The 13,515-nt window shown below is 40.0% G+C and overlaps 1 protein-coding gene across 1 annotated transcript in view; it reads left to right on the forward strand.

The window, feature by feature from the left end:
• LOC307132843 (somatomedin-B and thrombospondin type-1 domain-containing protein) overlaps positions 1-12,762 on the forward strand; it is a gene marked incomplete at its 5' end in the record, with an annotated part of 50,401 nt that extends 37,639 nt beyond the window's left edge. Inside the window, 3 exons of the mRNA XM_079827419.1 lie at positions 2,648-2,738; positions 7,372-7,530; positions 11,277-12,762. Coding sequence (XP_079683545.1) covers positions 2,648-2,738; positions 7,372-7,530; positions 11,277-11,382 — 356 coding nt within the window. The 3' untranslated portion in view covers positions 11,383-12,762. The remainder of the gene's footprint in view (positions 1-2,647; positions 2,739-7,371; positions 7,531-11,276) is intronic.
• Positions 12,763-13,515: the final 753 nt, after the last annotated feature.

Consider the following 13,515-nt stretch of genomic DNA (forward strand, 5'->3'; position numbering starts at 1 on the left):
GGCGCACGCCAGGAGCGGTTCACAGCCGAGGAGACTGATGTGCTTGTAAGAGCAGTGAAAGACAGAGAAGTTGTGTTGTATGGGGATGGGAGAAACCCACCCAAAATAGCGTCGGTTAAACAGGCGTGGGAGGAAATAGCCACAATTGTTTCATCAGCTGGAATCCCCAGGACGTCGCACCAGTGCCGCAAGCGCTACAATGACATCAGAAGACGGGGAAAGTCCAAGCTTGCCAGCATCAATCGGGCACGCCGTGTAACGGGAGGTGGATCTGCCTCTACTCAGGACCTGACGCCAGCAGAGGACATCGCTGCGTCCACCCTCACCCATTTTTTTTCCTGGTTCTTGACGGACAAACCAATTTGTTAGATGTCCTTATATACATTTATGTCTTGCCAGAAGTTGCCACTATTGGGCAAACAGGTCTCCTTAATTATTAGACTACAATTAGCCTGAATAATTTGTAAGCTAGATTTATGCCTATTTTTTCACATCTTCGTGGCACACCACAATGATTTCCGTCATCTCATGTGTTAATATTTTTTAGTGTAACAATTTATGATTTGCAAAAATAACTGTTGCATCTGTGTAGATTACATGAGCAAAGTGTGTGCGCGTTGTGCACGCTATGGTCAAGCATGCGCCCTTAAAATAGCATAATGAACAACGCGCCACTGACTTTAGACTAGGTTTTTTCTGGTCAGTGGCGCAATTGTTTAATGGAACAGCAAAATAGCACCAGGGATTGTTTGCGCCGGAACACGCCTCCTTTTTTGCGCTGAACCGCCCAGGTAGCGCAAGTTCATTCACTAGTTTAGCGACGTGCTTCTGTGGAGGGAAAAGCGCGCTTTGCGCGGGTGCAAAATAGGAATGACACATGCGTCGGTGTACAAAGTCAATTGCGCTGGGTGCAAGATAGGGCCCATAGACACACTCGTCGCAAGCACACACTCATACACACAGACACACTCGCTCACAAGCACACACACTCACTCACAAGCACACGCGCACATAGACACACTCGCTCACAAACACACACTCACTCACAAGCACACCCGCACATAGACACACTCGCTCACAAACACACACTCACTCACAAGCACACCCGCACATAGACACACTCGTCGCAAGCACACACTCATACACACAGACACGCTCGCTCACAAGCACACACACTCACAAGCACACACACTCACTCACAAGCACACGCGCACATAGACACAGTCGCTCACAAGCGCACACACTCATACACAGACACACTCGCTCACAAGCACACACACTCACAAGCACACGCGCACATAGACACACTCGTCGCAAGCACACACTCATACACACAGACACGCTCGCTCACAAGCACACACACTCGCTCACAAGCACACACACTCACTCGCAAGCACACCCGCACATAGACACACTCGTCGCAAGCACACACTCATACACACAGACACACTCGCTCACAAGCACACACACTCACTCACAAGCACACACACTCACAAGCACACACACTCACTCGCAAGCACACCCGCACATAGACACACTCGCTCACAAGCGCACACACTCATACACAGACACACTCGCTCGCTCGCAAGCACACACACTCACCCGCAAGCACACGCACGGATAAACACACTCGCTCACAAACACACGCTTGCAAGCTTGTACACAGACATGCTTGCTCACACACACACGCTTGCATGCACACAGACACACGCACACACTCACACGCTGTAAATGGTAAAATAGTCGGTGCGTTTTGTTTTTACTCACTTTAGTGTTTCATCTCCCTCCGCCATGTTATGCTAGCGTGAGAAGCGCGTATGCGACGCATGACATCAGATAAACGTCAGTAGGCGATAATCGATTATGGTCTATTACTGCATGGATGCAGAATCGTCCACATCAGGATGCAACGATTAATTTCAACACCCCTACTACAAAGGCAGCTCCCTTCTAAGACAACATCCTAACTGCACTGAACCCTTTTCACATTTCAGGGGTTCTGAGAGCTGGATGTCATCATAGTTGGCTAAACTTCTATAGTGGTGAACTGATATTAATATATATTGAATATATTTAAATATAAAAGCAGAGTTACACCACCTAACTTTGCATTGGTTGCATGCATATAATCCCTTAAAATGCTATGTAGGCTAGGTTTTGAATCCAGTGTGTGATCCGGAGATAACGAGGGAATGAAAAATGTGAGTTTGTTTATAGAATGTGAGTCAATGTCAGTGCATGAGAATTCCCACATCAGTGTTGCATGATATCAGCCATTTCATGAAGAGATGCATTTTACTACGGCTGTGCCTTTGAGCGCAGATGTGCTGCATTATTGTTATTTCAGCTGAGGTCTCATAGTAAGACGATTGACCACAGACAAAAGTTGGCAAATATTTGTCCCCAAACCCACCATTTTATTCAGCTTTTAGTATCTTTGCAGTTCATGTTAATAGTGTTGCATTTTTGACAAATCATAAATATCCCATAAATGCGTCTTTCAATCTCATAAAAACGGCATTGAACAACAGTATTGTTTGAGAAGTATAGCATGCCCCTGTGTGTGTGTGTGTGTGTGTTTTGTGCTCGTCTCTGGAGGAGTTTAATTTGTTCTCTTTCATTATCTTGATCTCTTCCTCCTCTCTAGAGGTGGCCAAAATCCTGCCTGACTCGTTCAAGCGGAACTTTAAGGACCCTTGGAGACGGCCGCACATGCTTATGAAGGAGGAGAAGAAGAGGTGAGAGCGATGTTTTGAAATAAAGAACAGATCATTCAAACACATTCCTATAGCCGAAGGTTGCGCTGAGAGTTTGAGCGTCAACAGAGTCGTCTAGACTTACAATGACCCTCAGATCTAGAACAAGGTGAATGTTTGTTTGGATTATTGAAATGAGCGTTAGCCATAGTTTCAGTCCTGATATGTGGTGGATATCTGTGTTTTGACTATCCAAGATACACACCGATCAGGCTTAACATTGAGGTGAAGTGAATAACACTGATAATCTCTTCATCTCCTGTTAGTGGGTGGGATATATTAGGCAGCAAGTGAACATTTTGTCCTCAGAGTTGATGTGTTAGAAGCAGGAAAAATGGGCAAGCGTAAGGATTTGAGCGAGTTTGCGGCGTTGACTCGGCCTCCAAATTCCCCAGATCTCAATCCAATCGAGCATCTGTGGGATGAGCTGAACAAACAAGTCCGATCCACGGAGGCCACACCTCACAACTTACAGGACTTAAAGAATCTGCTGCTAACATCTTGGTGCCAGATACCACAGCACACCTTCAGGGGTCTAGAGCAGTCCATGCCTCGACGGGTCAGGGCTGTTTTGGCAGTGGGAAAAAGTGGGACCAACACAATATTAGGCCATAATGTTATGCCTGATCGGTGTAATTGGATAACTAAATGTAGAACAAGGTATCAAGATATTTGTGTCTGTATAAATGGGTCAATGTGTAATCCTTGAAGTCGCATAACATTTAAATTCAGCCTTTTAATTTACTAAGTGCATGTTATTTAAACAATGACTTCAGTGAAAAGACGGTCACGTTCATCTGAGTGTCACGCCCACATCTCAACAGCCAATCAGAACAAGACCCTCTGTCTGAACTGTGTGAATCAGTCAGAATGCATGAAATGGCTTTAGATCCTCCTTTAAGTCTAACATATTCACGCGAAAAGCCAAAAAAAATTATATTTTCTGAGTACATCATCCTAAATCCAATCCACAACTTAATTTAAACGATTTTATGAGCCCATCTTTGAGTCACTTTATATCCTTTAGTAACAACTGTCTGAGGCCAGGAAATCAGATTAGTGTGTGTGTGTGTGTGTGTGTGTGACATTTAAGAGAATGAACGCGGTGTGTGATCAGTGTGCAGATAATGAGGAGTTAAATAGGATAGCAGGAATTAAATAGCAGGTGCAGGTTCAAATGCACTGAGATTAAACGACTATCCCAGGTTCTTTCTGAGCAGCACACACAGGAAGTCCCAGAGCACACCCTTTCATTAATCACAGGTGTACAGTTTCAGCATGATGGGTGTGTGTGTGTGTGTGTGTGTATGTGTGTGTGTGCGTGAGTGAGAGAGAGAGAGAGAGCGCGAGAAAGAAGACACGCAGACCATGGAGGAGGAAAGAGCGCCACACAGGCGACACATCAAACTAATTAAATCCCATGTAGGAAGGCCGACCTTTAACCTTACACAGGACATGCACACACACACACACACACACAGGAATTATTATGTGTAGACACTTCCAAAAAGAGTCCTAGGAGAATTAAAAACACAATCTTTAACAGTTAGTGGACGGTGTATAGTACAGGATTTACAGTGAATTTCCATGGCTTCTCCAGTTCTTAATGATTATTAGATACATTAGAGTTATGTAAAGTGTGTGTGTGTGTGCAGTATTTTACAGCCAAGCATATCTATGTACATCCACTATAGACATTTTCCATGATTTTTAATAATTCCAGTTTTAGATGTCCCTGTTATTTCCAGGATTTCAAAGAGCACATGAACCCTGAGAGAAAGAGCTGTCAAGAATATATATCATGAAAGTAGTCCAATATAAAATCTTCTCTTTCATATGCAATGTGCATCTTTGCTCATATCATGAGTGTGGCAGGTTTTCCAGTGAATAATTGTTTAAATTTAGGGCCAGATTTACTAACAGTTTGCTCCAGGGCGAACCCTCTTTTAACCCTTAATCACCCCTTGGGGTCCAGCTGACCCCACTGGACTTTTCCTTCATTTTTAAAAAGTGTTCCCTTCATCTCAGGGGTATGAGACTCTGTGACTTTTTCTAAATAATCCATCTAAACATGCACAAAAAATGTGTTTGTTCTAAAGGTGTGTACATTTTTTTTGACCATTTGAGGTCCTCTGGGTCAGATTGACCCCACATTGAAAATGAATGGAAAAATTATTTTATTTTTCACTTTGTTTGTCACAAAAATAAAGCAAAATCCAATATAAATCTGAAAATATCTACATTTAAATCAAGGTCTGGTCCTAGAGCATAAACACAAAGTGGAATGAACTTTCTATCTCATACACACACACACACACACACACACACATGCGCGCACAAACACACACACACATGTGTGTGACTGCAACAGAGAGCATTTTTATAGAAATTGGCAAATACAATCAAAAATTACACTACAATCAACTAATACTAGAGCACAAATGCAACATGCATGTTCACACACACAAACATATATTCACAAAATATATATCATAAAGTTATGAGAATTTGAAGCATCCAGAAAAAATGAAGTGAAAATGAAGTCCCTATGGACCTCTGCTGGATATATGTGGTCATTGCGCTTTCTAACCTGCAGATGGCAGTATTCTATCCCTAACACAAAGAGCAATGAGATTTAATTAAGATCATCATTTAAGTGATTTTGTCATAAAAAAATATTTTTAATGAGCCAATTTATGGCCTAGTAATTGTGCAGTAAAAAAACTACCAAATATCTACTAAAACACAGCATAAATGTAAAGTTGAGAAGTAAATAAAAAAAAATGATATATAGTTTTCCATGTAAAAAATGTATATTTCCTTATGCAATCGCTCTGTAAATGTTTTGGGTCTATCTGACCCCAAGGATCACAAACATAAACCCTACTTGAGGGGTGAATAAGGGTTAAAAAACTACTGTCAGGATTTACTAAAGACAAAATTAGCGCTGGACAGGGTTATTGCATATGCATTTGTAGGAGTTTCCCTTTCAGACGCAGTATTTATGGGAGGAGAGTATTTAAGACGAATCACGCACGGTGATTTACTGGTGTTTGCGCCATTATTTACTGCCTCAAAACAGCATGTCTTATACCAGACACTAATGGGTGGATTGTGTTGGTCATTATGGGAATGATCCGCTGCATTCATTCGCGTGTCGCACTGAACTGTCCACTCCCATCGGGACTTTTATGGGTTTGCGTTCTCACGCTAATTTGCCCTGTTTAGTATAGGGATGGAACGATTACCGGTTTCACGATAAACCACGATAAAATGTACTGACGTAAAATGTAAACTGTCCAGTCAGCGTCAGTCTGGCGCAGCGCCCAACGCTGTTTTATGAATGAGAAGAAATGGCAGAAGGCATTGACAACACTCGGGGGATTGTTCAGCCTTTTAAACGGGTCATGAACTGGCTTTTTTTATTTTTTTATGCTGTTGTCTGAAGTCAACTTATGGCATTTATGTGGTTTTTACATTCAAAAACATCATAATGAATAAGTAATAGGCTATTTTCTGCCTTGGTTTTGAGGCTCTCTGAAAAACACTCAGATTTGATGGGCGTGCCGAACTGAACACTTGGAAGTAAACGCCCACGGCTAGGATTGGATAAGATTTGCATATTTAATGAGCTTCAGCTACCGTCTGTCCCAGGAATCGTTTAGGGGAAATGCTCAAGAGAACTCACAAAATATCAAACACTCTAAATCACACACACACACACACACACTCGCGTGGACGCGGACACACACTCGCGCAGACACACACACACACACACACACACTCAGGCGGACACACTCTCACTCGCGTGGACACACACATAACGTTACAACAAGTCTCTCGTGTGACTGGATAGACAAGTAGGCCTACACATAATCAATACACAATCGTACACATATCAAACGATCTGTAACAATACAATACTATCATGTATAAAAAAAACATGTTTTACTTGTGCTGCACCATTCCTGTCGGGTCCAATATAGATGGAACAGCATTGTGTTTCAATCTCAATATGTCTGCAAATCCAGTGTCAACCTGTGCCTTGTTTTCAAACGATTCCGCAGTGAAATTAAGCGAACACACGTACACCGTCTTCCCCACATAAGCTGGAACTTCATTAAAGCTACACTGTGTGATATTTTCCCCCATCTAGTGGTGAAAAGGTATATGACCATCCAGTGAATATTAGTTTCTGTTCCTCTCAATTCCGATTTCGTTTTAACTCTTACGGTGGCCGATTTAGTCCAAGATTAACATGGCTTCCAGTTCGACCTCGTCCACATTCGACACGGTGCCATCGAGTGTTAAAACGCGAAAAGGTATGTCCCTCTTTGGCTAATGTACTTTCAAGATGGAGGGGCAACATGGCGACCCGCATTCGAACCCCTCACCTGTATGTATTTTCAATGGCATATTATAAACTTACGAGAATACTTTATTACTTGAAAGAAGTAAATATACATTAATGAGCACATATATTTTTTAAAGAACTAAGTGTTTTTAGCTAAGAATAAACTAAAAAAGTTATACAGTGTAGCTTTAAATGTAAATGTAAACCTGGGCCTATGTTTGCACAGTGTGTGATTTTGTCTGAATCTCTCTCTCTCTGCAGTTATTGTGTGCAGATGCGTGTGAAGCAGGTGAGCGCCGCCTGTAAGGTGAGACCCTGGAGTGCTGGTTTGGTCCGCGAGCGGCATGTGTGTGTTGAGTGTCAGAGCGACGCCATGTCGACCGATAACCGCTGCCGAGGAGACGGGCTGAAGAACATCAGGTACGCACACGTATGCATACACAGAAGGGTTGGGTACCCATTTTAACCAGTACCGGTGTCCAACGGTACTTTAGGGATGTTTACCTCAATAACTGTAGAGAAACTGTACTGCTGCGTTCCACTCGCGCGTCCACAAAAAGTCCGAATGAGAACATTATAAAGCGAGCGTTTGAATTAGGGCTGCCACTACATCTATTTTTATATCGATTAATCTATCGACTAATTTAGCACAATCATTTTCAACAATTTTACTTGGAAAAAAAAAAGTTTTTCTAAAGCAGCACTAGGTAGGTTTTGCTCTTGGGCTCCCCCTACAGTTGGGAAACAGTATTGTCCTCTACTACTGTCGTAAACTCTTATCATCTTACATAAGTGGATGCATCGCACGTGCATTTGTTGACATGACAACCATGATAGCCCTGAACACTGCAGGAGGAGTTTAGTTCACATGCAGGTGTTCTGCTTGCGTCGCGTGTGAAATGTCTTCATCCCAGGTACAGTGGCATATGTTTCAGCATGTCATATGAATATAATTTCATGTGTTTTATTTTTTTTCAAACGCCAAATGATCGCGATGCTCACGTTTACAAGCCAGCTTCATTATAGTAGCCTAGTCTATTGGTTCCCGTTTTACAGAATCTATGATACTTCAATTCAATGATTGAGTGGTAGGTAATAACCATATATCGTCAATATTATAATATCAAGCTACCATAGATGAATCTGCAAATTTGAAAAATCGATTTGCATTATAGCTTGAGGCAAGACAAATAAACAAATATCACAGACATGTTAGGTATCCTAAAATATGATTTTGTACGTCTTATGTATTTACTTGCAAGAATGAAGCCCCTCCTCCTTCAGCTCACGCCAACGAGCAAACGCTGGCCAATGCTGATCCTCGTCCTGCCTTTAATCCGATCACTTTCTCGTTTCCTCTTTTTGCTTTCCTCCGACAAAACCTTTGCTTTCTTATTTTTCTGTGCTGCTTCGGCCACGACTATAACATTCGGCAAACAAACGATAGTTGGGCTCGCACGTCCGAATTTAAGGAAGGGGTGGTGGTGGTGGAAGTGACGTATATGCCGTAAAGCAGTCGAATTTTGTAGTTCTTTTTTTTCTCGGGTTACTACCCGAAACCCGAAGTTTAAAAGTACGATTAAAAACGATACAGACCCCGTCAGGCTATGGCAGACGTGTCATTCAACCTATTGTAAGTCGATGTATCATCACAAGAGTCTTGAAAATATATTATAAATGTTGAAAAGTTACCTAGTGCTGCTTTAACTTGCAACGCTGGCCTTCAGTAGTGTAATATAAAAAAAGCCCTTGACAAAATGTAAAACTAAAAGAGTAAAAATGTACAAATTTGTAAACCAACATAACAAAAAAAGAGAATATCATCAAATACTTTTTATATAGAATAGTGTCACGATACCAACATTATGACCTCGATACGATACCAGACTAAAATACCTCAATACCGATACTGAATCCATACTAGGGGTGTAACGGTACACGTATTCGTACTGAACCGTATCGGTACGGGGCTTTCGGTTCGGGGCACGCCTGTACCGAACGGTTTCCGAGTGCAATCTACAACAGTTAACAGTCGGCTTGTTTTAAGCGCTGAACACACTTCAATCCGAGTTCCCTCACGAACATAAGTATTCAGTCCATTTCATCACGAAATTCAAACAATAAATGCCGTTTTGACGCTCCTTAATGTGGCGTGACTGAAAAATAATATTTGTTTTCTTGGCATTTTCAAATATGGGTTGGCTGTGTTATATTAAAAGGACTATGTCTTACTTATTTTTTTAAGTATTTAAATAACCAGGGGACTTTTGTCCCGAAAATCCAGTTTGTAAGAGATCCTTCAGTGTAACAGGATCAAGAAGCCATTTTGAAATCATATAAAAAACAAATAGTCATTCGACAGTCTGTGAAATCATCAAAAAGCCCCCTGAAGACCATGTGGTGCTGCAGAAAAGTGAATTCATTGCTCTTAAATATTTGATAATTCCACCTTTTCATGGTGTGGTATCCTAAGTTACAAAACCGCATGTCATTCAGTGAAATGCCAAAAGAACATTTATATTGTTAGAATTTTTAAAAAATAAGTAGATGTTGTGAATAATTGTGATTAACTTTACTGGTCAAGCTCATTTTTTGATATAGATGGCCAGCTTATGGCCTGCAATATAAGCTGAAGTAGAATTTCGTTCAGGGTAATGCTTTTTTCATTCAGTGTAACAGATATATTTATGTAAAAAAATAAACAATATACTTATTCTAACCTGTAATCATTAAAATATATCAAATAATGTGATCATACAAAATTGTATTATATTTTAAATGATGTTCACTTCCTTACAAAAACTTATTGCTGGCAAATGGGTAAACCTAGTGGTTTGAAGGATAGTGGCAAAGTATAAAGATTTAAAAATTACAATTAATTAGTATTTGTGGGCTGGACTTTGATACTTAAATAGAGTCTTTTAATATGCCATCAAATGATTCCTGTTTTAAATATGCCTAATAAGATTTTCTGATAGATAAATATTGTTACACTGAATGACATTTTAGTGGGTGTCTTCTGTAAATCATGGTAAAAAATGTGTGATAGTCATTATTTTTTGCTATTAAACAGGACACATTCTAATGTACAGGAAAAAACTAAATTTAAAGCTGTATTACACATTTATTTTTTTGATGCTTGAAAACCCCTGTTTCGTCTTTGACCCATATATGTGGTGTAAACGCTCAATCAGTGTTTCAACGGCGGAAAGACGTCAATATAAGTTAACTGCTTGTAAACTAAACAATGTCATGTAATGTTAACGTTAGCATCACATTTACCTCAGGCTGTCATTCAGTGTCCACAGAATTTTATTCACTAGAAAAATCAACTCTTTCACTAAATATATGCTCTATAATAGCCTATATATTCATTATATTCGACTTAACCTGTTAGTGATGTCTTGATTATTTCATGCATGTTAAATAAACCTGTCATGAAAGTGACAGAGACTATAAATGATTGTATTTCAACAACGAATTGGAGAAAAAAACTATTTTATAATTAGATTTAGTAGTTATTGCAAAAACTGCCTTAGGAAATCACCTCGTCTTAATCTGCATCGCTATTTGTACTCGTTGTGAATACGCAGGCCTCAAGAAGTTATTAGGTTGGGTTTTTTTTTTTTTGGATCACTTTTACTCGTGAAGTTTACATGTTTGCAAACTATGTTATTTGAGTGTTGATTATTATACCTAAAAATAAATAGCCACTGAATTTAGGCTAATAGTTTGTGCTTTTTGACCTTTTATATTAATGTGCAAGGGCTCCCTATATAGTTTACAGCAATATCTTCAATAAACTTTATAATTTAATTAATTTAAGGAAAGGCACTTTTTTTTTCCGGTAAACCACTGTTTAATAAAAATAAATAAAAAGCAATTTTGTAAAACTGTGACTTTAAAACCGAGAGACGTACCGAACCGTGAGTTTTGTGTACCGTTACACCCCTAGTATTTTTAAACCATAGGCAAAAGTTGCAAGCCTGTTGATTTTTGTTCATGTTTTTCAGCTACAATGAAATCTTTTGCAATATTAGCCTAATAATAAATGTGTTTTTTACCCTATTGGAATCGAAATTAGGAATCGATAAGAATCGGAATCGTTAAAATTCAAGACACGCTCACTAAAACTGCTGTGTTTAACATGAATGTGTCTCCACTAGAACCTTCTGGACCGCTGCCTCAGTCCCAGGATGCTCCGGGTCGTGGGTTCGGGAGTCCTTCACCGAGGACTGCCAGTGTCCGTCTTACTCCATGATTTTTGTCTGAACCAAGCTCATTTTGAGGGACAAGTTATTCCACAGGATCCTCCTACTTTTGAAGCCAAATCATAAGTTAAGCAATGTGATCTGTCCCCTTCCTGTGTCTCTGCGCCTCCACCAAACCAACACACAACCCTGTTCTTCTCAAGCTTTTCTATCTACCTCCAAAATACACCCGCACCCGTTTCTGATGCCTTATATTATAGTTTTCTACTCTCGTCTGTCCTCTGATGTACTGTATATACCTTTGAATGTATCGGTTTGTGTGTTTTTGAATTCGTTAATGCACGTGTCGCTGAAAGATGAGCTAATGTATATGAATGTTTTGATCTATTAGAGCTCTGGAAAGTGTCCGAACACTATGAAGGGCACTGTTGGACCAAAGTCGCTAGCGTTCAGTTTGTTTGAAACCGCACTTACGGTTTCCTGTGTTTGCAATTGGTATAAAAGTTAAGCCAAACCGGCCTAAATTGTGGTCGTGAGCCACATCTAATGACGTACAATTTGCCCAAATTCAATTCTCTTTGCTGCTTGCCTCTGCAGAAATTCTTTCCATAAAATCCAATGTATTTTATTAAAATAAATCTCCAGTTTATTTATTATTACAGCATCTCTGACTTTAATCACACACACACACACACATGCTTTCGAGATGTATTTTCGCCTTTAATCTCGAGTTTTATTGATGCTCTTGTTATTTGCAATGTTCCTCTTTTCCATCACACATTAAACAGTCATACGTCTCAGTTAATTTTCTTTCATTTCTTGCTTTTTAGTTGTTGTTTGCCAGTCATAACTGACATCTCGGCGCGACTCTTCCTCCATTCACTAACCCAGCCGCAGGTATTTAGCACGCATGTGCTCATTACAGTTCAAAGGGCTTGTCTTGTGTTTACATACACCCGTCTGCACATTACATATAGTTTATGGCATTTTTTGCATGCTTCCTCAGCAGAATGCCCCGTACTGCACACTTAAGATGCAGGTAATCATGTGTTTTCTCCCTAACACATTTGACGTTGGAATGTACGTGAAGTATGTTCTGCATTGCTTTAAAAATATTTGGGAACACGACTAAATATGCTATCAAAACCTTTGAAACTTCTGCTTAAATGCTTTCAATTATTTTTATATGAACGACAGACATATTAGTTTTATAACAGCTATGTACAGTATACATGTCTTTACAAAATTATTGTTTATATATACATTATATTACAAATTATGTAATGTGTATAAATAACCACATGCTACTTTGTACTGTAATTGATTTTTACCAAAAATATGCCCTTTTATTATATGCTTATATTTGCTAGTTTATTAAATATGATAACGAAATGCTTACTGTATGTATGGATGTCTTTACAAAATATATTTTTTAAATGTGTGTGTGTGTGCATGTGTGTATACAATGACCGGCCAAAAAAGTCACTGTTTGCATTTAAATAGGATAATGCTCCAGGGTCCAGTTCTGATGCTCACGTGCCACTGTTGGTGCTTTGGGCGGAGGTCAGGGGTCAGCGTGGGCACTGGTCAGCGGCTGTGCCGCCCCATACACAACAAACTGAGATGCTCTGTGTATTCTGAGCCCTTTCTATCAGAACCAGCATTAAAGGGTTAGTTCACCCAAAAATGAAAATTCTGTCATTAATTACTTCCCCTCATGTCGTTCGACACCCGTCAGACCTCCGTTCATCTTCAGAACACAAATGAAGATATTTTAGTGTAAATCTGATGGCTCTGAAAGGCCTCCATTGGCTCAATGCACGGTTCACTCTCAAGACCCTTAAAAGGTACTAAAGACGTCGTTACAAAGTCCATCTCACTACAGTGGCTCTACAATAACTTTATGGAGTGACAAGAATAGTTTTTGTGCGCAAAAAAACCCTAAATAATGACTTACATAGTGATGACGATTTCAAAACACGGCATCATGAAGCTTCGAAGCGTTATGAATCAGTGAGTCGAATCATGGCTAAACTGCTGAAATTTGGCGATTCAAACTGCTGAATCGACTCACTGATTCATAACGCTTCGAAGCTTCATGATGCCGTGTTTTGAAATCGTCATCACTATGTAAGTCGTTATTTAGGGTTTTTTTGCGCACAAAAACTATTCTCGCCGATTCATAAAGTTATTG

The sequence above is a fragment of the Gobio gobio genome, assembly GCF_949357685.1.
Source record: "Gobio gobio genome assembly, chromosome: 10".
In the NCBI taxonomy this organism is placed as follows: domain Eukaryota; kingdom Metazoa; phylum Chordata; class Actinopteri; order Cypriniformes; family Gobionidae; genus Gobio; species Gobio gobio.